At 59.0% G+C, this 24,049-nt stretch overlaps 2 protein-coding genes and 1 long non-coding RNA gene across 3 annotated transcripts; 2 read left to right on the plus strand and 1 right to left on the minus strand.

Annotated features, from left to right (window-relative positions):
• Positions 1-956: 956 nt before the first annotated feature.
• LOC308561784 lies at positions 957-23,885 on the minus strand. The gene is made up of 4 exons (XR_013999555.1): positions 23,773-23,885; positions 22,763-22,919; positions 3,856-3,954; positions 957-3,708 (listed from the first exon to the last, which is right to left on the minus strand). It is a non-coding gene; the product is annotated as an uncharacterized lncRNA (long non-coding RNA).
• GCK (glucokinase) lies at positions 2,580-15,774 on the plus strand. The gene is given in 11 exon segments (XM_081147271.1): positions 2,580-2,686; positions 7,485-7,647; positions 7,999-8,055; positions 8,058-8,269; positions 8,672-8,791; positions 9,696-9,791; positions 9,975-10,074; positions 12,401-12,584; positions 13,006-13,161; positions 13,532-13,765; positions 13,992-15,774. Coding segments are annotated over 11 exon segments (1,512 nt in total). The 5' UTR covers positions 2,580-2,641; the 3' UTR covers positions 14,137-15,774.
• On the plus strand, positions 16,515-18,828 carry MYL7 (myosin light chain 7). The gene is made up of 7 exons (XM_081147270.1): positions 16,515-16,586; positions 16,814-16,927; positions 17,088-17,163; positions 17,391-17,495; positions 17,987-18,065; positions 18,231-18,279; positions 18,664-18,828. Exons 1-7 carry the CDS (start codon positions 16,584-16,586, stop codon positions 18,763-18,765), a joined length of 528 nt encoding a protein of 175 aa, XP_081003396.1. The 5' UTR covers positions 16,515-16,583; the 3' UTR covers positions 18,766-18,828.
• Positions 23,886-24,049: the final 164 nt, after the last annotated feature.

Genomic DNA, 24,049 nt, shown 5'->3' on the forward strand with positions numbered 1-24,049 from the left:
CCAGAACTGAACCATTCCTTACACTAGAGCAGGGGTGGAGAACCCTTTTTCTGCCAAGGGCCATTTGGATATTTATAACATCGTTCTTGGGCCATATAAAATTATCAACCTAAAAATTAGCCTGCTATATTTGGTCAAACAATTAACTCATCTGGAACTGCTTCTCTTTGGTGAGGCTTTGGCAGGGCCGGACCAAATGATTTCACGGGCGCATGGCCGGATGCTCCCCAGCCTTGCACTAGAGACTAAAACGATGTACAAGCTGTGATGCAGACAATGTCGCAAGTCTATGGGGAAAGGTGCCGACAAGTACCTCTCACCACACACAAAACAAATACAGAGGGACCAAAGTGCTAACCATTACAAAATTGGAAAAATAGCCCGGCTGGTATTGCCCAGGGGTTGAGCGTCAACCCATGCACCGGAAGGTCACCAGTCCGAATGGGAGGGGGTTGGGGGGGTTGCAGGCTTGACCCCCAGCAGGGGGCGCGCAGGACGCAGCCCATGGATGTTTCATCGGTTTCCCCCTCTCCCTTCCTCTCTCTGAAATCAAAAAAATATATAAAAAATGGTTAAAATTGGAAATTTTAAATTAAAAAATTGGGGAAAATATTGAAAAGAAGTGTGGAAGATCATTTTTGTAATTTGGGGTAGGAAGTGCTTTTTTTTTCCTTTTTTTTAAAAAATATATCTTTATTGATTTCAGAGAGAGGAAAGGAGAGGGAGAGAGAGAGAGATAGAAACATCAATGATGAGAGAGTCATTGATCGAGCCCCCAACATGGGCATGTGACCTGACCAGGAATCGAACCCCGACCGCCTGGATCCTAGGTCGACACTCAACTGCTGAGCCACGCCCGCCCGGGCAGGAAGTGCTTTTCTTGAAAGCAAAGATTATAATTGATAAAAAGGAAACACTTGTGTGATGATAGACACCACCAATCAAGTCCTAAGTTTAGCAATAGACTGGGCATTATTATAGCATATTAAACATAGGATTAATAGATATTGTAGACAGAATATAAAAGTAGCTTATACAAATAGAATGATAGAAGATAATTCAGTAACAAAATAGTTAAGTAACGTACACAAATCATCTTTGGGGGGGAAATACAAATAACCACTAAGCATATGAAAAGGTGTCCAGCACTTTGCAATTAAAATGACAATGAGACGACAGATCAGCAGAAAATGATAGATTTATCATCTGGAGGATTGTCCGGGATGGAGCCTAGTGTCGGTGGAAAGGTTAGTAAACTGGCATGGCCGAGTGAGGGCCGGAGAAGCGCTGTCCAGCGGTTCAGCTATGGGAACCATCCAGAAGGAGTGGCACCTGTGACTCAGGGAAACAGCTTTGTAACTGGGAAACTGAAAGTGCAGTTGCCTGCCTGCCCAAGGGAGGCCGGTCTCCCTGGCCACTCCTCCTCATGCCCTGGGCTGGACCTCTGGGTGTCTTCAGCCTTCTGCTCTGTGTGGCACCGTTGTCCAGATTGAGAGGCACTGAGTATCACAAACACACCAGCTCTGATCAGGCTAGAAACTTGGGGGAGACTGTTTCTGGGTCCCATTTTGCTCCAGCCGTGAACGAACCCCTGAGCAGCATCAGAGTCATCTCCAGCACCTGGCCCCCTGCTCCTCTCCCAGGGTCTGCCCACTGCAGTGTGGGTGGAGTGCATGGCTCCCAAGCTAAGGCCCGGTCTGTGGGGCTCTGCCTAGCTGGGCCCGCTATTCTGGCTTAGGCTAGGACATTAGTCAAGAGGGCAGCTACAGAGCTTTTGGGCGCTTTCGACATGTGTGGCAATGTGGGTGGCCACATTGCCTACTCCCTCTCCTCCAGTTCCCAGACTCTCAGAGGCCTCTGCTCTTTAGGGTGTGAGTTTGGAAGTCCCTGTGACCCTGCCCTGGGAAGTGGACAGGTGGCAAAGTCTTCTGTGACAAGGCCATTGGGTTGTTGCTATGGTGATGGGGATGGAGGCCTTTTGCCTTCAGCCCCAGTTTTCTGCATGGTAGCTCTAATGACAGGCAGCCAGGCCTGCTGAGGCCGGAGGGCGCTAGCAAGGAGGCCCTGCTCCTGGTTGCCATGGTAGCACAGGCCTCTCAGCCACAGGAGGCCCCAGCAGAATTCCCCACCGCACACCTGGTCACTGCACAGCTGGTTGCAGCGGGAATTGTTAGGTGGTGGCTGAGCTCCGGGAAGCAAGTTAGGGTGTGAGAGAAACAGTCACCTTCAGCCTAATTACTCAAATGCTGTCCCCAGCCACAGGAAGGGACAGGAGCTTTTCTGCTGAGTCTGTCTAGAGGCCACTACGCTGCACAGCTCAGCACAGCCTGGAGCGAAAGCTGACCAGCCCCGCAGCCCAGCGATGGCCCTGCCCTGACCACACCTGGCCTGACCAGGACTCTGTGTGGAAGGGTCCCGGCTGTGGCCCCAAAGACAAGGCTCAAGGGCTTGCAGAGAACAATGGAAAGGAGGAAACTCTGACTGAAGCTCCAGCCAGAAACCAGCCGAAGGTGGACCCTATTTTCCCAGACACCCAGGGCCGGTGTGACCCTTGGGGGAGAAGCCTTGGGATATTCCTGCTTCAGAAACCTGTTGGGGAACGCCAAGGGGTCCCAGCTCCCACCAGCGGGCTGTGGTGCCAATGCCGGATGACAGTGCCAGGATGGAGAATGCCAAGAAGGAAAAGGTAGCTCTGCCTCCTTTGGTTCTAGAAGCCTCTGTCCTATGTCCCCACATCCAATGGTTTGTTTAGCACGACATGCGCCTGCTGCTCAGAACCTGCTTTATGCACAGGTGCTTTAGGGAAGACCTGCAAGGGAGTGAGTCGTGGGTACCAGCAGACCCAGTCCCCTCCCTGCTTCAGACTCCAGCCCCGTGACCTGGAAGTTAGGCAGCCAGGAGGTCCAGAAATGACTTGTGTTGGTTAGAGGGTCTGGGGAGTTTAGAGCCTGGGGTCATAGTGGCAGAACCGACAGCCCAGCCATGAGAAAACACTCAACAGACATGATGAGAGGTCTCAGGTGCCCACACTTCCTCGAAGGGCTCTCTTCATGAGGAGCCTGAGAGCCGTTATCTCCTTGTGAGAAGCAGAGATCAGTTACTTTTTCCAAAACAGAGAGAAATCCAGACATCCCCTGAGCCAGCCCTGTGCCCATGTAGTGGGCAAGGAGAGAGAGGAGGCCCAAGGAGAGGGGCCCCGGCCCAGGTGCAGTGGGGACCCAGGGAGAGGCCCTGTCCTCCCTTCGGTATAATTCTGCCCTCACTGGTCTTCTCTGCTTCTGGGAAATGACATGGTCAGCACAAACAGCAGCCGGTCCTGTTCCTGGCAGAGCTGATGATGTCAGGAGAAAAACAAGCAGCCAGGTCAGGGCACCCACAGCACAGGCAGCAAGGCGGGCGAGTCCCCCACCTTCCAGAGAGGGGCCACGGGCGGCCACCTGAGGAGAAGCGAGGAGGTGTCTCTGGCACTAGCGGAGAGGTGGCTTGGCGAGAGTGTGAGGCCTGTGGCTGCCCCAGGGAACTGGTGCTGAGCACCTATCCCCAGACTCGAGCTGACCCATGTCCCTTCCTGTTTGTCCCAGGGGACACGGGGCTCCTCAGGGCAGAGAGAGGTGAGGCGATGCTGGTTCCAGTTCAGGAGCCGGGCGAGCTGCAGAGGGCGTGGGTCACTGACACCTTGATCTGGGCCCAGAGTAGAGTGAGGCAAGGCTTTAATGAGAAACACGAACGCATAGTTGTAAAGAAAAGTCAGTGAAGATAAGTGATAGCTGCTGTTAAAATAGCTCCCAGCCCAGTTGGGAATGTCGTCCTGTGCCCCAAAAGGCTGCGGGTTCGATTCCCTGTCAGTGCACTTACCTGGTTGTGGATTCAATCCCCAGTTGGGGTGCATACAGGAAGCCACCGATCCATGCCTCTCTCACACCCATGTTCCTCTCTCTCTCCCTCCCGATCTCTCTGAAAAGCAATGGGGGGAACATCCTTGGGTGAGGATTGAAAGAAAATAGGCCCCCAAAGGCCCCCGAATGAGAGGGTGGAGATTTCAGTTGGTTACAAAGAAGTGGTGGGCGTTTCCCTGACCACACACACACACAATCTCATACTCAACTTCTGGTTGACGCATCACCTGTTAATTACTTAGACGCTTTAATCACAGAGTGAAGTATCAGGGGCAGAGCTATGTTTTCCAATAACCAAGCCTGAGGTTCTGCCCAGGAGGAAGCTCACTGAACACTCCGGCAGGTGCCCAGCGCTTCGGAAGTGCCGGCCCCTCCCCTCCCGAGATCCGGCCTCCTCCGTGCCTGGAATCCCCTAGGCCAAGCCCAGCTCAGGCTCACAGCAGAGTGTCAGGTGCTCATAAGCCACCACTGGAACCTCAGGATGGAAGAGTATTGGCAGGGAGACCACATACAAGGAGCCCTGTGAGCCCCTAGCCCCCCACCCCAGGACATCGAGCTTTGCAAATGGCCTCTGAGTCCATGAGGCTCACGCTCTGGAGGTTTGGAGAAACTTGACATCTGCTGCCACACACTGGCCACCCCAGATCCAGTGCCCTTTACTGCACTCTGCCAGCTTCCTGGCCTTGGCTGCCGTTGGTGCCCTACCTGGATACACCTTCCATGTCCTCCTCACCCAGCTCTCAGCGTGGGAGCAGGCTTGGGGGCCACAGGAAAGAAAACAGAGGGAGGCTAGGTGGGACAGTGCCTGCCTCAGAGGCCAACTTCTTTGTTCTCCTGGTCCCCTGGTCTAATCCCCTGGCCTCCTGCCTCCTGCCTCCTGGCCTCCTAACCCTAACCCCAAGAGGTATTTGATCAGAGAGTTACATTATTCAATTTTTGCTTTTCAGAGGTCACTCTGGGTGCTAAGGGAAGAAGAGATTGCAGGGGTCAAGCATGGAAACAGAATGACTGGGCACTGTCGTCAGGACTGAGTTGTGAGACGGTGGTAGCTCAGGACAGTGGGCTTAGGCTTAGGGAGAAACAGAACCCACTCCGGGAATTCCAAGCAGACAGAAACCGATCCCGGAAACCTGTGCTACCAGAGCCACGAGAGGGCCAGGCTGGGCTTCCCATCCCTCCCTGCAGCACAGCCCCGGCCGTGAGAGTGCTTCCTAACTCGGGACACAGGCGTTTTCCCCGCAGGGCCCTGTCCAGAGGTGGGAATGAACCCCTTTCCTCCTTCCCCTCTGCGTCACCAGCCTCCCTGTGGCTGCGTCACTCATGCGGTTCCTGCCTGCAAACTGGTCGTGTACTTCTTGTCTCATTAACCAAGCACTTATTAAGACTTGTCGTGAGCCAGGCCTTGCTTTGGACATTTTCATATCCATAGTTTTTGTGTTTTTAAATTAGCTAAACCTGGTTATTTTTGTTAGAGGAAGGTTTTTGACATCTATTAATATTTTTTTAGTTTGTATCCATCTAATCAGATTTTTCTGTCTTCCTGAGTCCATTTTGATAACTTATGTCATTTTAAAAATCTTGCGTTGTCTCTAAATTTTTTAAACGTACGGAAGCAAGTGTTACATGTAACTCCACAAACCTCCCACGCTTTACCCGCGGCTGTGCCCTGAAGGTGTTCGTTGCTGTCTCCTTCCCTCTCGACCAGTCTGCCCCGTTCTGCTCTTTCATGGTCTTTTTAAAGAACTGCATTTAATGTTTGCTCATCGAGTTCACTGTTGTTTTCTGTGTAACTTGTTTCTACTTTTATCATTCTTGATTCTTTTATTCTAATTTTCCTCAGGTTTACTTTATCTCTTGTGTGCTGGGGTTTCTAGCACTTGGGAGGACCTCTTTGCACCTCAATGTCCATTACCCTTTGTGCGCCCCGACGAGCGCGCCTGTCCCCGAGTCCTGCTCTGGCTGTGAGCCTCACTGTGTGTTTGGTGCTGGCACAGCTGCTCTCCCGTGGAGGCCGGCACTCCAGCCAGGTGTCCTGTTCAGCCCAAATGCCACTCACAACTGCCCTGCTGGGCGATCCCTCTGCGTGTGTCAGATTCAGGCCACTCTAAATCCCTGTGTTTCTGCAAATGCCACTGACCCTGTCCTGCTGTCCCCTCTTCTGGAATGTCCCTCTCACCCTGGCCGCCTCCTCACACAGCCAGGGCAGCAGGAGGGAGTCTTGAGAAACCCTGTCCTCGGCCTCTGGAAACTCCACAGGCCTCCTCTGAGTTCCCAAGGACTCGAGCATCCAGTGTCCATCTGTACAGCTATCTGCTGTCTCCTCTGCAGGACCGTAAGCTCCTTGGGAATGAAAACCTGGTCACTTTCGTACCTCAGGCAAGCACAGATCAGGGACTAAACATGACATCAAGGAGTGACCCACACCCCGCACTAACCTGCTAACCTCTACCTTTAGTTATTGATGTCACAGTTCCAGTATTAATTAGGACACACTTAATGGCTGTAACCAATTCACTAGAATGGCAGGTGGGTCTGCAGAGTGCAACTGTACTTCCTACTCACCTGCTAGCCCAGCAGGTGTGAGCAGGCTGGGGGTATCCTGCACACAGTAACCTGGGAACCCAGGCCTCTCAGGTCTCATGGCTTCCCCACCTCCTATGGCCTCATTGCCACCTGTGTGTAGCCCACAGAAAGATCAGAACGACCCAGAAGAGCAACTCCCTTATAGAAAGCCTGGACCTGGAAGTGTTATTCACCATTTCTGCTCACATTCCACGGACACCTCACTGCCAGGGTTACCCTGACCTCAGTGCTCTGCTGACTCCCCCTCAGCTTCTCTTGGCCTCTGGTCACACTGCCTGGCACCCTCCCCACCAGGCTTACATGAGGGCACGGCAAACACCTGCACCACAGTGCTGGCCCCCAGGCCGCTGTGTCGGCGTGGGGAGTGCCCACCCTGGGGCCTGGCTGGTGCTGAGGGCCACAGGCCCTTGGGGGAGGGACTGGCCCTCTCACCCCAGCCCCAGGCCCACTTTCTTTCTCACTGGAACATGGGGCCTGGTGATTTGACCCATTTAACTCTGACCTTCCATCCTTCAGAGTCTGGGTTCAGGAGCCTATGCACAAAAATACCAGCTAAGGCCCAAACTTTTGTGTTTTTAACTTGACTTTTAGATAGTACTCCATCAATACATATTCATTGCAGAGCATGTAGGAGACAGATAAGCAAAAAGGAAAATAAAATCACTCCTGTTTCCACAACGATCATCCCTACAATCATTCAGCTGTGTCTCCTCCCATGTGCATATTCTGTGGGTCAGGAGGCCAGGAGAGCACCTCCGGAGGTTCTCCTGAAGCTGCAGGCAGATGCCCTGGCCCGTTGGTGTCTCACCCACCCTCCTGCTTAGTTCCCTCTCCCCTCGCCTCCCACATCTGCCCTCTGCCCTCGCCCCTGACCCTCAGGAGCCTCCGTGAGGCTGGTCTTGAAACTCTTGCTCTAACTGCTCAGCTGGTCTTAACTGTGCTGATTTCAAGAATGGGTGCGGTGCAGCCCCTTGCCCACCCAGCCGTGCCCCTGGCCCTGCGCAGGCGGAGCAGATCCTGGCCGAGTTCCGGCTGCAGGAGGAGGACTTGCAGAAGGTGATGAGACGGATGCAGAAGGAGATGGACCGAGGCCTGAGGCTGGAGACTCACAAGGAGGCCAGTGTGAAGATGCTCCCCACCTATGTGCGCTCCACCCCTGAAGGCTCAGGTACTGCCCAGGGCCAGGATGGGACAGCTGTCCCCAGGCCCTTCCAAGGGCTCTGTCCCCAGCAGCCTGGAGACCAGTCCCCAGTGGCTGGGCCCCAGACAGGCCAATTCTCATCTGGCTCCCACCCTGGTGCCTTCAGGCTCACTCTGACCGTGGGAACCTGGCTTTTTTCATCTCACATTGAGAAAGTTGCTCCTGTGGTCACTTGCCCCCCTCCCCCTCCCTTAGTCCTGAGTCGGGGCCATTTCACTAGTTTTTCAGTTGAGCCCTGGGCTTGGGGTGACTTCAGTTCAAGTCAGGGGGTTCCCATGGACTTCCCAGTTCGCCTTTGACCCCTTCCACCATTGAAAGTGGTGTCCCCAGAATCTTGGCATTGCAGCCCCTTGTCCATCTCCCCTGGGCCTTCCCTCCTCCTTTCCCTGCGGTCACTGCCCCTGAGGCTGACAGGCTTCTCCCTGTGGCTGCAGAAGTCGGGGACTTCCTCTCCCTGGACCTGGGCGGCACCAACTTCAGGGTGATGCTGGTGAAGGTGGGGGAGGGGGAGGCAGGCCAGTGGAGCGTGAAGACCAAGCACCAGATGTACTGCATCCCGGAGGACGCCATGACAGGCACTGCTGAGATGGTGAGTGGGCCTCAGGCTCTGCTAGTCCTGGAGGGGGCCCACCTGCCCACCTGGGTGGGGGCTGGTCCTCAGCAGCAGCAGGGGTTTGTGGCCAGGACACTTGGACACAACAGAGGACATTCTGGGTGCTGGAGACAGAAGTCATAGTTATAGCCAAGGAGGGGGCTCTGTCCAGGGCCTGACCCCTGATGTCCTATGACAGCACAGCTGGGCTGGGGACTGGCCCTGTCAGGAAGCCCCCGGGGGCGGGGCATCAGCAGGACCTGGGGGCAGCTCAGGGCCCGAGTGAGGAGCTGTGTGCAGGCCTGTAGCTGGCATTTCTCAGGGGCTGATGGCTCCTCGCTGGGCTCTGGGGGGGCGGGGGCTGCGGCCACCCACCAGCTGTGGCCGTGGCTCTCCCAGCTCTTCGACTACGTCTCTGAGTGCATCTCCGACTTCCTGGACAAGCATCAGATGAAGCACAAGAAGCTGCCCTTGGGCTTCACCTTCTCCTTTCCCGTGAGGCACGAAGACATCGACAAGGTGAGGCCCAGGGAGGCTGGCCAGACTGACCAGATGGACGGGCAGATGGACACGTGCCCCAAACAAAGGCACCCAGTGCTGTCTTCAAATGCAGTTCCCTTGTTGGGAAAGAGCCTTCAATTCAAACTGTGCCCATCACCCATGTTCTGTGACACCGGTTCTCACTATTTACCTTAACCTCCCCCAACACTGAACTGTTCGCACCCCATTACAGATCTGGAAACCGAGGGTTAGCGACTAGCCCAGGTGGGAAGTGGCAGCCCCAGGGCTCAGACCCAGGCAAGAGGGCTCATCGGCACACTGGAGTGTCATCACCCTGCTGGACCACCTGTGCCGGGGGCTGAGTTGTGCGAGGGCTGAGGCCATGGTCTGCCTTCGAGCTGGCACACCAGCCTGGCACAGTGACACACAAACACGTCAATTATACATACACATATACCCACATCAGTTGTATACACACCTTAACTTCACCTATCTTTGCACACGCGAAATACACATGCACCTGTGACACGAGGCCTCACGGCACAGCAGCAGGAGTGATCTCTCACGCTGGTTTTCCCAGCCCCAGACCCCACAGCACACTGAGTGTCAGTTGGTTCCTTCCTCTGCAGTGGGCCCACTACAGGACGGGAACCCTCATCTCAAACGGGGCTGCTCCCCTCCAGACCCCATCCTTACTCTGGGGTGACATCTCTGGGCTTTACTAGACAAACATCCTTATATTGCTGGGACCCAGCTCTGCAGGAATATGAATAGTTGTGGAGAATTGTCTCCAGCACCTCTCAAAACTACATGACCCTCAGTCTGCTCACCCACAAAATGGGGTGTGTGGTCTGAGTAGCTCTGCACCCCTTCACCCCCGCCCCTACCCTAGTCAGCAGCCTCTGAGGTCCTCTCCCTCCAGGGCATCCTGCTCAACTGGACCAAGGGTTTCAAGGCCTCGGGAGCAGAGGGGAACAACATCGTGGGGCTGCTGCGAGATGCCATCAAGCGGAGAGGGGTGAGGAGGCCCCTGCACCCTCGCTGTGCTGGCCCCTCCCCCCCAAGCCAGGATGCCAGGGAGGGCATTCTGAGTGTCCCCTCAGGAAGGGGTCTTGGCCTCCCTCGTTGGGCTGGACTGGCCCAGGGCAGGCTGAACTGAGACCACTGACCTCATCACTGCCACATCTGTGCCTCTTGGCAGGACTTTGAGATGGACGTGGTGGCGATGGTGAATGACACTGTGGCCACGATGATCTCCTGCTACTACGAAGACCGCCAGTGTGAGGTTGGCATGATTGTGGGTAAGGACTCGTGCCCTGCCCTATCCAGGGGCCTCAGCCTTGGGCTCTGAGGAGTGAGAGCCACAGTGCTGAGCCATCGGAGATAGCGCGGGGCCTGTGTGCCAGGTGCAGACGCACTGGTGCTGGAGCCTGGGACAGGCTTGGGAAGCGGCAGGGGTGCCCTGAATGCACAAGTTCTGTCCCAGTAGGAAGCATTTCGACACTTGCAAGTCACTGCATCAGATGGCACACCAGCTGCTTGTGCACCTGGCCCATCAGGATTTAATTAAAACACCTAATCTGGTAAATTGACCAAACTAGATAGATTTGTCCAAGTGGAAGAGCATATGCGAAAGTGGCATCATCTCTTCCTGGATGGTCTGACCCTGCCTGTGGCCACTGGCCTACCCAGCCTGAGGGGTCTTTAAGTCCATCACCTACACAAGACCTCAGGGCCCTGACGGTGCTCACCTGCTCTCTCTTTCAGAGCACCTGGGGTCGTCCCCAAGACACCCCAACCTGAGCTCTGTGGCCACTTGCCCCAGGCACACCCTCCTGTGGCAGAGGTGGCAGAGGGCAGCCTGAGGTTATGTCTGCCCGAAAACACTCTTGGTTACTCTGCCCAGGCCTTAAAAACATGTTTAGGATAACCACCAAGGCCTAAGAACTGGGAGAATTCACATCCAAGTCTGGATTTATGTTTTCCCCTCCACAAAAAAATTGGAAGGCCTGGCATCACTGGGCCCTGATTCCTACTGGGCAGCTCCACTGGCCAGCGTTTGAGTTGCTGTCCCCAGTGGCTTTGGGGCAAGCAGCCCACGCCTGCTGAGAATGACGCTCTGCTGACTGCACGGCTCCCTGCACACTACACATCCCACCTGCAGTGGCCCTGCCCACACTGCGCCTTACCTCAGGGTGCCCCTGAGGACAGGGCTCAGGACGGAGAAGCTTAAATGCACGCCTGGAAAGGCCAGAAAAGAAGGGTGGAGCACAGACAAAAATCATAACTTCCCACGCCCATCTCTATCTGCACATTTGACACGGTTCCCTCAATCTCCCAACCACCCAGATAATGAGAGGAAAAGGTGCTACCATTTCCTCTTGGGAAAGAAGAACAGGCCAGAGAGATGGGTTTATCCGCCTGAGGTCGCACAGCAAGCCCAGGGCCTGTGTGCCTGGGAGAGACTTCACGGTGGCGGGAGCGGGAGGACCGGGCGCGGGGGCTTCCTGCGGGGGGGCGGGGCGGGGCGGGGCGGGGACGGCGGGGCGGGCATCCAGGGGAGGCGGGGCGGGCTCCAGGAGAGGCGGGGCGGGCTCCAGGAGAGGCGGGGCGGGCTCCAGGAGAGGCGGGGCGGGCTCCAGGGGAGGCGGGACGGGCTCCAGGAGAGGCGGGGCGGGCTCCAGGGGAGGCGGGACGGGCTCCAGGAGGGGCGGGGCGGGCTCCAGGAGGGGCGGGGCGGGCTCCAGGGGAGGCGGGGCGGGGCGGGCTCCAGGGGAGGCGGGGCGGGGCGGGCTCCAGGGGAGGCGGGACGGGCTCCAGGAGAGGCGGGGCGGGCTCCAGGAGGGGCGGGGCGGGCTCCAGGGGAGGCGGGGCGGGGCGGGCTCCAGGGGAGGCGGGACGGGTTCCAGGGGAGGCGGGACGGGCTCCAGGAGGGGCGGGGCCGGGCCGGGCCGGGGCGGGGCGGGCTCCAGGAGAGGCGGGGCGGGCTCCAGGGGAGGCGGGGCGGGCTCCAGGGGAGGCGGGACGGGCTCCAGGAGGGGCGGGGCCGGGCCGGGGCGGGGCGGGCTCCAGGAGAGGCGGGGCGGGCTCCAGGGGAGGCGGGACGGGCTCCAGGAGGGGCGGGACGGGCTCCAGGAGGGGCGGGGCGGGGCGGGGCCTGGGCGGGCTCCAGGAGGGGCGGGGCCGGGCCGGGCCGGGGCGGGCTCCAGGGGAGGCGGGGCGGGGCCGGGGCGGGACGGGCTCCAGGAGAGGCGGGGCGGGCTCCAGGGGAGGCGGGGCGGGCTCCAGGGGAGGCGGGACGGGCTCCAGGAGGGGCGGGACGGGCTCCAGGAGGGGCGGGGCGGGCCGGGGCGGGGCGGGCTCCAGGGGAGGCGGGGCGGGCTCCAGGGGAGGCGGGGCGGGCTCCAGGAGGGGCGGGACGGGCTCCAGGAGGGGCGGGGCGGGGCCGGCTCCAGGGGAGGCGGGACGGGCCCCAGGGGAGGCGGGGCGGGCTCCAGGGGAGGCGGGGCGGGGCGGGGCCGGGGCGGGGCGGGCTCCAGGGGAGGCGGGGCGGGCTCCAGGAGGGGCGCCGCCCGCAGCGCAGCCCCCGCCCGGGTCCCAGGTGGGTCAGCGCGGCCGCCTCCGCAGGCACGGGCTGCAACGCCTGCTACATGGAGGAGATGCACAACGTGGAGCTGGTGGAAGGGGAGGAGGGCCGCATGTGCGTCAACACCGAGTGGGGCGCCTTCGGGGACGCGGGCGAGCTGGACGAGTTCCTGCTGGAGTACGACCGCGCGGTGGACGGGAGCTCCCTGAACCCCGGCCAGCAGCTGTAAGGCCCCGCCCCGCCCCGCGTTCCCACGGGCGTAGGAACGACACCCCCCGCCGCATTTAGGGCGTTTAACCGAGACTTCCCCAAAGTGTGGATCTGCCCGCGCCCCCAGAACGGACGTAGCCTTTCGTGGAGGCTGTGGGAGCCGCGGCGACCCTCAGGGGCAGCCCCCGGCGTCGGGCGCCTGCCAGTCCCGCGTCCGCCTTGCCCCTGGCTGGCAGGGCCTGCTAGGCGGGCGGTAGTCAGTGCACTTCAGGGTGAAACAGGCTGGCAGTGGGCACGGACTTGCGGCGCAGCGCACTCCAGGGCGCAGGGCCCAGGAGCCCCGGAGTGGTCACCAGCCCTCTGAGCCCTAACTTCCCCAACCGTAACGGGGCGACGAGAACGGCGCCCGTCACAGGCGGCATCGCCCTTTGCCCAGGTACGAGAAGCTCATCAGCGGCAAGTACATGGGCGAGCTGGTGCGGCTCGTGCTGCTGAAGCTGGTGGACCAGAACCTGCTCTTTCAGGGGGAGGCCTCGGAGCAGCTGCGCACACGCGGCGCCTTCGAGACGCGCTTCGTGTCGCAGGTGGAGAGGTGCGCGGGGCGGGCGGGCGCGGGGAGGGCGGGCGCGGGGGTGGCCTCCGGTCCCGTGTCGCCCGCCCCCGGCAGTTAACGGAGCCCGTGTCCCCTCCGCGGCTCCCGCCGCCGTGGGCTCGTCTCCGTTCGTCCACGCGGCAGCCCGGAGGCGCGGCCGTGGCGCCCGCGTCGGAGCGGAGGCTCTGGGCCTAAAGAGGAGCGGTGACCAGGTTACTGCCCGTCGCAGGCGGAACCCGACCCGCTCCCCGCCCCCCGCGCGAGCCCCGAGCGCTCCGCCCGGCGAGGGACAGGGCGGGGAGGCGGCCGCTGGGGGGCGGGCCCGCGGCCCCCTGGCCCCCTGGAGACGCCCCGCCCCTCCCGCCCGCAGCGACTCGGGCGACCGCAAGCAGATCTACAACATCCTGCGCAGGCTGGGGCTGCGGCCCTCGGCCACCGACTGCGACATCGTGCGCCGCGCCTGCGAGAGCGTGTCCACGCGCGCCGCGAACATGTGCGCCGCGGGGCTGGCGGCCGTCATCAACCGCATGCGCGAGAGCCGCAGCGAGGACCTGATGCGCATCACCGTGGGCGTGGACGGCTCGGTGTACAAGCTGCACCCCAGGTGAGCGCGGCCCGAGCGCCCAGCCGGCCCCGGCCTCCGCCAGCGAGCGCGGCGGGAGATGCGCGCCCGGGGCCCTTGCTGCTCACAGGCCCCGGCTCTTATCCCCTTTCCCCAAGGCCGGGGAGCGAGGGAGGGGCTCCCTGCTCTTAGCCCAGCCCCTCGGGAAGGTGGGCTTGGAAGGCCGCGCGGGGCGCAGGGAGGGGCCTCAGCGCCGCTGCTCCCCCAGCTTCAAGGAGCGCTTCCACGCCAGAGTGCGCAGGCTGACCCCCAGCTGCGAGATCACCTTCATCCAGTCGGAGGACGGCAGCGGCCGCGGCGCCGCTCTGGTCTCCGCGGTGGCCTGTAAGAAGGCGTACATGCTGGGCCAGTGACGGCAGCGGCCAGGCGAGGAGGCGGCTGTGACGTCGCGGGACCTGGGCTCCAGGGGACAGCGCCCGCCCACAGGTGCACCCAGCCTGGCCTGCCTCCTGTCCCCACTGCCGCCTGGAGATGGGGAAAGGCCTGCAGGAGAACGCGGGTGCCCCAGGCAGGCCAGTTCTTCCTGAGCCAGGTGGTGGGACAGCCCTAGGGCCCTAAGAGGGTTGGGGCTGAAGGAGCAGAAATGGAGAGCCCCAGTCTTCAGTCTTTCTGCTGGAATCAACCACCCAGGAGAGCGTTGTCCTCTCAGGACTTTGTTGGAGCTTTCCGCTTGGTTCAGCCATGCCTGGGCCCTATTCTGGGGAGGGGGTGCTCTGTGGACCCTGCTGTGGCCCGGCTTCCCCGGGAACTCAACCCACATGGGAGGCACTTGGCCAGACCTACCCCGGGGCTCCACAGGGAGCAATGGCTGCTGACCACCAGGCCTGGCTGGGGTTTCTTTGCCTGGGGATGGGGGAGTGAAATGGGAGGGACCAGCTCCAGAATGGAGACTGCAGGACCAGGAGGCCGGAAGATGGCAGCCTCTTTCCTCCCACACCAACATCCCTGAGTGCTTTGTGGTTCTGGGATGGACCCTCACAGGAGGTACAAGAGACAGAGTCCCCGAAGCCCCTGTCCAAGGGTCCAGGAAGAGGAGGACACACCCCCATGGGGCTGCCACACGCTAGCCGAACAGCACTCAGCACAGCCCCCAAGGGACCGCCCAGACCTCTCTTCTCACCGGACCTCCATGTGCCACACCAGTCTCTTCATGCCCAGTGTGGGACTGTGTGGTTTTTTTAAAAATTAAAAGTTTTAAACGTTTAGAACATGGCCTTGTCCACCGCTCTGTGACTTCTGTGCATAAAGACTGTGGGACAGTACATAGACATGGCTACACCTGCACAGATACTAATTTGCCATTTCCTCTGGCCAGCAATGCAGGAGGTATGCCCAGTGACAGACCAGGCTGTGGGAACAGGAGTGGAGTGACTTTTAGGTGGTGTCAGAGGTACTGGACTTGCCCAGACCCCCTGCCTGCCTGTGGGGTTTGGGGTGTGGATACACCAATCGAATCTGCAGCAGCTCTGAGATCTCGGAGAGCCCCAGAGAGTGCCCAGCAGGGAGCAGGGCTGGTCTCTGGAGGCTGGTCCTGCCCCAGGTCTGTCTCAGAAAGGGGTCCCTCTGTCTCACACCTAAACCCAGGTACATAGAAGCACACATTTGTATGATTTTCAGTGAGAGAAAGTACCCAGCAAATCTGGAATGACTTGTTTCATTCGGAGCTTAACTCAAAGTTGTGATTTTGAGCAGGGCATTCCCTAAGCTGTCCTCTTGTTCTGTGCACCTCGCGTTCACTGCTCCTGTTCGCTAGTTCTCCTGAATCTAAATTATGCACAACAGTTTCTTGGAGCACCGATTACTCCACCTGTGCTGATGCACTCACGTCCCAGAGGTCACTCATTGGATCTCCTTTCAATAGAAGTGACTTCCTAGTTGTCCTTATGTTACAGTTCAGGGCATTGTATTGATTTTTTTATAGCTCTCTGTATGGGTAGGTTATATATCCTGTGAATTTCATTTTAGGAGTGTAAAGGAGGTGTCATAAAATACTTGTTATACAAAATTGGCGTTGGGGCTGATGGGTGAGAGCCCTTGCTCCACCAGCTGGGCCATCTGCATTCCTCACCCCATCCAGCAGGGGGCAGCCAAGGCCACTCCTGCTCTGGAAGGTCTTCCTGCTTCCTCTGCCTTCTGCGCACCCGGGCTCCTCAACAGTTGAGCCCCCAACCAGGGGCTCATGACCCACTTTCATGGGGGGCCAAGCAACTGTTTGGGGTCCAGGCAGTGTTCCTGCTCTGAATGCCTCACACACAGGTTCTGTTTGGGGTCACAGCCAGCTTGGGCTGCCTCCTGCCTTTCAGTTGGGGGCCAGAGGTCAGGGCCAAGCTTCTGCACCAAAGCTCCTGGGAGTCCCTGGTGGTCTCAGGCCAGAGGCCATCCTCAGAACCACCCGCTGCCCTCGCAGGCCCAGGGCCCCCTCGACCAGCCCTCCTCCCCCAGCTGTCCTCTTGGACTGGGCAGGTCTGGGCTGGACCTGCAGGAGGGACAGTCAGATGGGGGTGACAGGGGCCCCTCATTCAGCACTGTGAGTGGTGAGAGCTGAGAGCCTGCTCTCAGAAGGCCTTGAGCCCTGCACCACCTGGATGGTAGACACCGGGTGTTACATGTCAGGGGCCTGAGGGTCACTGGAATGTGGCTGGAATCCATGTGGGGCCCTGTCCTCCCCTAGCCCAGACAGGGGCTGCCAAGTTTGGATCTGTTCTCTCCTCCTCTCCTTATTTGGTGCTGCAGGTGATAAGGCTGAGACATAAAGGAGTCTGTGTCCCCCTCAGCCACTAGGCTACCAGAGAGAGAGAGGATGGTGAGTGCTAGGTTGGGGGACTGGAGAACACTGGCACCCTGGGTTGTTGTTCTTTGGGGTGAGAGAACAGAGCATTGACCTCTGTGCCTGCCTAGTCTGGAGAGGTGGTCTCCCAGGGTGGGAAAAGGACCCTGACCCTGCTCTCCTGGGAATGCTCTGGGGCATACATGGGGGCATCTGGGGGGAGCTCGAGAGAGGACCCCTTCCACCCACCCACACTCTTTCAGGCCAGCAGGAAGGCAGGGACCCGGGGCAAGGCTGCGGCCACCAAGCAGGCCCAACGAGGCTCTTCCAATGTCTTTTCCATGTTTGAGCAAGCCCAGATCCAGGAGTTCAAGGAGGTGAGTGCCTCTCCTCCCAGCCCCCATGTATCCCCTTCCCTGCAGGTCCAGGTCCCAACAGCTGTTCCTGCTCCTCCCACCACCCAGCACTCCCTCACCTCCCCCTTCACCCGGGTGGGGGCTGCTCCCACCTGGAGACTGTGTGGCCCCAACCCCACAGGCCTTCAGCTGCATCGACCAGAACCGTGATGGCATCATCTGCAAGTCGGACCTTCGGGAGACCTATTCCCAGCTGGGTGAGGACACCCACCTCCCACTTAGCTTCACCTGCTCACCCCTGGAGGAAACAGGCCTCTTCCCTCCCTCCACTCCCTACACCTCCCTCCCTCTGCTGGCTGTCTCAGGTCCCACACTTTACCTCCCCCACCCACAGCTGCCTCTGGTTGGGAAGGAGGGGAGGGCAACCTGGGCCCTGCTGGGGATACCCAGGGTCCTTGTGTTCACCTCATGCCCCCCCCCCCAGGGAAGGTGAGTGTCCCAGATGAGGAGCTGGATGCCATGCTGCAGGAGGGGAAGGGCCCCATCAACTTCACGGTCTTCCTCACACTCTTTGGAGAGAAGCTCAATGGTGAGCCTGGGGCAGGTCCGGATCCCCGTTAGGGCAGGGAGTTTAAACCCCAACTGGAAACACATGAACCCCACCTGCACTCCACTGGAACCCACCTGTACCCCACCTGGATCCCCCTTGGACCCTGCCTGCACCCCACCCGAATCTCTCCCAGCCAGGCAGCAAGCCTGAAGCCTCCTGGACCACCAGAACCCCGCCAAGACCCCACCTGTCTCTTGCTCACACAGAGAATGTGGGCCCAGCCCTGCATCCCACACCCACAGGCACCTAGTCACCCCAAGTCCCAGCTTGGTATTGAGAAACATGCCTTCAGCCTCTACTCCCAAATCCCAATCTCCCAGCCAGGTCTGCCCACCTTAGGACTTCCGTCTTGGCCTGTTTGAACCCCGAAGGACACTTTGTATTGGGACATGGAGGGCTCCCCTGGGTTCCTCCTGGGGGGACCTTGGAGGCTGGGGTATGGGTGCTCACCTGCTCCCTTGGCCTCCCAGGGACAGACCCTGAGGAAGCCATCCTGAGCGCCTTCCGAGTGTTTGACCCCAGTGGCAAGGGCGTGGTGAGCAAGGAAGGGTAAGTGTGAGCTGGCCAGCAGTGCTGAGGCCCCTTGGGGGGGGGCAGCCCTTACTTTGTAGCCCTCTCTGCTCTTTGGCGGTGGGCACCTGGACCATGGGAGCCTTCACCCCTGCCTCATGTGGCCACCCCCCAGGCTTTTCCCACTGCTTCTCACTCCCCCAGGTTCAAGCAGCTTCTCCTGACCCAGGCAGACAAGTTCTCTCAGGCTGAGGTGAGGATTCCTGGCTCCTTTGTGGAGCGCTCACCCTGCAGTGTGTAGTCAACAAGGGAGAGGGTGTGCCAGGCCAGGAGAGCTGAATGTGCGAAGGCTGGGGGGGGGGGGGGGTGAGAGCCAGTGGCACCTACAGCGTCTGGAGGAGGGTTTGTCACTAGGGGTAGGAGTGGCACAGAGAAGAGAGGGGGCATATGGAGCCACGACTCCCTTTGGCACCCACCCTTTCCCCAGGCTGCCTATAGTCAGACAACAGAAAAATGTTAACTTAGAGTTTTGGGCTTGGGCCTGAAGAGGCTGAGGACCGAGGCACAGCCCCAGAAGGAGGGGGAGGGTCACAGCCTCCCTTGGCCAGGCTGTGCCTCTCATAGCAACCCCCCTCAGGTGGAGCAGATGTTCTCCCTGACGCCCGTGGACCTGGCGGGGGACATCGACTACAAGTCCCTGTGTTACATCATCACCCATGGGGATGAGAAAGAGGAGTGACTGAGGCTGCAGTGGAACTCAGGGCCGTGCTCCGGCCACCTCAATAAACACCATTTATAATGAGCCCTGCGTGGTGGCGTCTCTGTGACAGATGAGGTGGGGGCAGCCAAGGGGAGCTGAGGGCCAGATGCAGGGACCACCAGCCCTTCAGTTCTCCCCACACCGCCCTGTTTACAGATGGGGACACTGAGGCCTGAGAGGGTGGGCATCCTGCCTGAGGACCACCTCTAGGAGGAGGAATGGCAGGCCCGGGAGAGCCGGTGCTCAGCAGAGTTCTGCCAGCTCTGTCCTCCTAGGACCCCTGACCAAGCAGCCCCATTTCTGCACACGCGTGAAAACACAACCACACTCTACCTTGGAAATGCAGGCACCTGCAGGGGAAATGCTGGGAAACTGGCTGTAGGCTCAGGGTTAAGGGTCAGATGGCTATAGAGAGGGAGGGGTTCTCTGCAGAGGATTGAAGTATCCCATTCCCCACCTCACCTGCAGAAATGCCCCCATCTGGGTACTAGAGAGTAGGGGAACCTCCAGAGCACCCATGAGGGCAGGCATTTTTGCGGGGAGAGGTGCTGTTTTTATTTTTATTTGGGACTTGGCAATTTTAGTTACTATATTGACACTTGGGTTTGGAAGTTATCTTACTATTCCCTATCAGTGATCACAAAAGTCTGGGTTCAGAGAACCGCCCCCCTCACTGCCCGCTCCCCTAGGATCCCTAAGCAGGTGTCCAAGCCTATGGCCTTCCTGGGGACCATGTCCAAAATACCCTCCCCCGGGGGAGAGGAACTTCCATGGGCTCTTGCCCCTGCCTCCTTCTCTGCCAGGAGCTCACATTCAGTCCGAGTGGTTTGCAGAGAACCACCATCCTGACCCAGGCTCCAACCTGAACTCTCCTGCCCACCCCCAACACCCTGAGGGCCCTGGATGCAAAACTGGAGTCCCCAGGGTCAGCCCAGGCCTCACACAGGAGCTGCTGGACATGCAGCTCAGGAGATGCCAGGAATCTGGTGCTCAGGACAGTGCTCAAGCTAGGGCTGGCCTGCTGTGCCAGATGGAGGTGGCCAGAATGGCATGCACACATTAGAAATAAGAAAAGCTTAATACTCCCTAGTGCAAAAAAAGGAAACACTTTTCTGTTCCTTTTTCTTAGGGCATTTCCTTTATAAAACCTGTAATGGCACATTCTTGCCGTGCCTCTTTTTGTGCAAATCCCTTTAAAAGCTCAATGAGCCTCTTGCAAGTTTTACAACCCAGGACGGCTCCCAGGACAGGGCCATCACTTTGAAGGGAGGTCACACCCGCCTGTCTCCCAGTTCTGTGGGAGGTAGGAGCCTAACTTACTTCAAGTGGTAAAGGTGAGAGAAGTCTGTTTTTCTCCAGGTTAAGGCAATGAGCCAGCCCAGGTGAGAGGAGGGGGAGGGAAGCTGATGGTCTGTGAGGTGTGTCTTTGCAGGACCAGGTCCGGTTCTCTTGAGAATAGTAGGGTGGATGCACCTGACTTCGCCCCATCTTTGTGATGAACACCGAGCTTCGGTTTAATGCTCATTTAATAATAAATCTGTTTTCTTTCTCGTTACTTTTGTGGAGAGGTTTTCTGTTTTATCTTCCCAGCAAGGCCTAAAGCTCCCTTCCATCGGAGCCTCAGCCATGCCACAGGGGCTGAGGGCTCAGTGGCCTCACACAATCAGTGAATGTCCAGGCCCCTGTTTGTGGTATTTTTGGATTTTATCTTGAAACCCCTCAGCCCCTAGCCAGGGCCCCAGTCCCTGCCCTGCCCCCACCCCACCTCTGGCAGGTTGTACATTCTTTCTTTAGATGTGTTAACTCCACTGATAAAGGTAAACACAGGCTCTTAAACTGAGCCCTGGCAGGAGAAATTTGTCATCGGCATCCTCTCCCAGGAGGTGGGGGCTGTTCTAAGGTTTCTCTGAAGGGGTCAGATGGCTGTCACTGTCCCACCGCCAGCACTGCCTACCCTGAGCCCAGACTGTCTCCCACATGGGCTGAGGCCAAATTCCCCTGTTTGGGTGGGAGGGTCTGAGAGATGGCATCTCAGGTACTTTGCTGGATTTAACTCAGCAGAAATGCAGGACAGACTAGTAAATAATAGGTCACACACGCTTCCCTTCCTTTGCTGTGAGCCTTCCAGACACTTCTGGTCACTTCTGGTCAAAGGCTAGGGGTGTGGAGATGCAAAGAGGGGCACATGCTGGGTGAGGCCCTCAGAGGCATGGGAGCTGCCTGGGAGTCAGACCACTCATTGTGCACATGAGTGAGCTTGAAGGACCCCTGCTCCCTCTCTGGACTCGGTTTCCTCCTCTGTGAAGGAGAAGCTGGGCTGGATGTTGACAGCAGCTGGGTCTCACTGAGCCTCCAGATGTGGTGCTGAGTCTAACGCCTGACAGGCACTCCCCACCCCATCCGGAGTCGGCCCCTGGACACTGACTTAGCTCACAACAAGGCTGGGCTGCTGCAGCACATGGCTTCATGTTTCTGACTAAATGTGCAGATAAGGGACCTGTGGATGGACAGGGGTTGAAGTAGTAACCCCGACAGTGTTCAAGTGCTTCCTGCACAGGTGGCCTGACAATTTCCTACCAGAAAGGAGGGTGAGGGCCTTTGAAGTGTGGCACAGCCAGAAGATTTCCACCCAACTGAGGTGGCAGAGCCTCTGGAGCCACAGCCTGTGTGCACCATTGAGGGGAAACCACTGGGCAGGTGAGGTGCTATGTGTCTTGTAGTACAGGGCGAGCTAGTGAATGATGAGGGGTGTAGGAATCTCGACTCCTGGAGTCTGCCCTGCCCCCCAGGAGCCAGCACAGAGGAAAGGGACAGGAGGGGGTGGGGCTCCCCCGCCCTCTCTGCACCCCAGGAGCTGGAATAGCCTCTGACCTCCTACCAGCTCTCCTGTCTCTGTGGAGAATCCCCATAGGGACAGGCTGCTGAAGTGAGAGTCACACGGCTCCGAAATAGAACCTTATCAGCCCTGCCCCACCGCTTTGCCGTCAGCAACACCTCCCCCCTCCTTCTCCCAGGATCCACCAAGCACCCTGTCCATCCCTTCTCAACTGGCACAGCATTTCAGCCTGGTGGGAACCACCCCCAGTGCCCATGCACTATTTACAGCCCCCTTGTTGTGGTCCCCCTCCCCAAAACACCTACAGGGTCAAGCAGTAGCAGCCTTGAGAGGTGGGGGCCCTGCCTTGGATCACAGGTGACTGTACTGGGGTGGTCACTGCTCCCAGAGGGATACAGAGCAGAGGCAGCAGGTCTGTGGGACAGAGGGAGCAGAGGCACAGGCCTAAGACCAAGTGACAGGCAAGGGAGGGGCCACCTCTCCTGCCTTGTTCCTTCAGGGCTGTATCCTTGTAAAATGGTAACTTTTACATTTGTATATATCTTACCACAACAAAACATTTAAAAAAAAACAACACACATGAGAGAGCACCACAGAAGACCCACTCAGCCCTTGCACTTATTTTGAAGGGTCCAACCCCAAAGGTACCATTTCTCTTAGGCCTCCTGGGAACCCTTCGCCCGTTTATATACCTACATATTTCATTTAAGAACATCTTTGGTTTCACATTCAGAAAACCCCAAGTGGAGAAAGCAAATGGGGTTGATGTTTTTGCTATGAAATAAGAAGCAAGCCGTTGCTGGCCTTGGTCCAGTGGCTGAGCGGTCCCCAGGCTGCATCGCCGGGATTCTCTCATGTTCCAGGACACTGCCACATGCTGTGTGCACAGCAGAGAGATGGTGGATGGGCAGCTGGCTGCACCCCTCCCTTTCATCACAAAAGCATACTTCTCAGAAGCCCAACCCCCCAGCCCTGCCAGACTTCTCCTTGTGCCTCTGCCAGATCTGATCTCACCACCACACATGGCTGCCACGGAGACTGGGAAAGTCAGCACTTGGACTTTCCATCCTGGCAAACAGCAAGGAGAGGGGGGGTAGGGAAGGTGTGGTGTTGGTCCCCAGCAGTGCAGACACCACTCACCTGTCCCTGCCCTTTCACAGCCCTCAGCATTCCTCCTATGTCTGTGCGCGGGGCACAGGCCTGCCAGTAGCAGAGCCCACCGGAGAGGCTGCACCGAGCCATGTCTGAGCGCTGGGCCCCAGCTTCCTGGCTGTGTGACGGTGCCACGGTGAGTCATCTGTAAAATAGAAATGATAATAGTACCTGCCTCACTGGGCTATGGTAAGATTCAATGACATGATGCACTTAAGACACTTAGCACACCGCCTGCCCTCCCCAAAGTTCTTTCATTCACTCCATTCACCACCAGGCGCTGACCTGGGGCTGTCCTGTGCGCACCGTGTTCCCACGCACCCTGCTGGGGGACTCATCCAGCTCAGCCTGGGATGCTCAGGACGTGCGACAAACGCTTTGTTAAATGTCAGAGAGGGAGCCTGTCGCCTGGAGTCCGGGGCCCACAGGTTAGTCAGGCTGCCTTGGTGTGAGTCAGCTGTTACTCACTAGCTGTGACCTCTGTGCCTCAGTTTCCTCATCGTCAAACGGTTATTTGAGGATTAGATGAATTAATGTGCCAAGAAGTTACAACAGCGGCAGGTCTACAGCAAGGGCTTTTATGTTTCACGCATCGTCTTTGTCCACTGTGTCGCGGGGACAGGACCGGGATGAGCAGCGGGCGTGGTGGGAGTGCGGGAAGCTTCCCGGAGCGGCCCTGGCTCGCTCAGGAATTCCGTGGGTTCGTGGAGGTGCGGAAGGGCCCCGGCCACGGGGCGGGGAGGGGCTGGCGCGTGGGCAGGGGTGCGCGGGCTGAGCGCGGGGAGGGGGGCTGAGCCGTGCTGCGCGGGCCTGGCGGGGCTACGGCCCGTGCGGGGGGCCTTCCACCGCCCGCTTCCCGCCCCCGGGCCCCGCGGAGTGCCCGCTCCCCTGGGTGTGCAGCCTGCGGGCTCCGCGCGCCCACCCGGTGGTCCGCACGGGCGGCCGCCGCAGTCTGGCGACTGGTGGGGCCCTGGGTCAGCGCGAGGGACGCCAACTACCCTGAAAGCACGTGGACGTCAGGGACCTGCCTCCGAGGACGGTCCGGCCCGCGCGACGCGACGCCCAACCCCGCACCGCGCTCCCGCAGCGCACACTCCGCACCGCGTTGCCTGGGAGACGGGGGCGTGGCTCTGCGCAAGCGCAGCGCCCAAAGACTGCGCTCTGCAACCGGCGGGGCGGGGCGCGCGCGGATTGGAGGGCTGCGAGGATGGTGGGCGGGGCCCTCCGCGGATTGGAGGGCTGCGATGACGGCAGGCGGGGCGCGCGCGGATTGGA

The sequence above is a fragment of the Miniopterus schreibersii genome (genome assembly GCF_964146895.1).
Source record: "Miniopterus schreibersii genome assembly, chromosome: 9".
In the NCBI taxonomy this organism is placed as follows: domain Eukaryota; kingdom Metazoa; phylum Chordata; class Mammalia; order Chiroptera; family Miniopteridae; genus Miniopterus; species Miniopterus schreibersii.

Coding starts and splice junctions, on each gene's coding strand:
- MYL7 (XM_081147270.1), top strand. Junction 16,928..17,087: donor AGATCCAGGAGTTCAAGGAG/GTGAGTGCCTCT, acceptor CCAACCCCACAG/GCCTTCAGCTGCATCGACCA. Junction 17,164..17,390: donor GGAGACCTATTCCCAGCTGG/GTGAGGACACCC, acceptor CCCCCCCCCCAG/GGAAGGTGAGTGTCCCAGAT.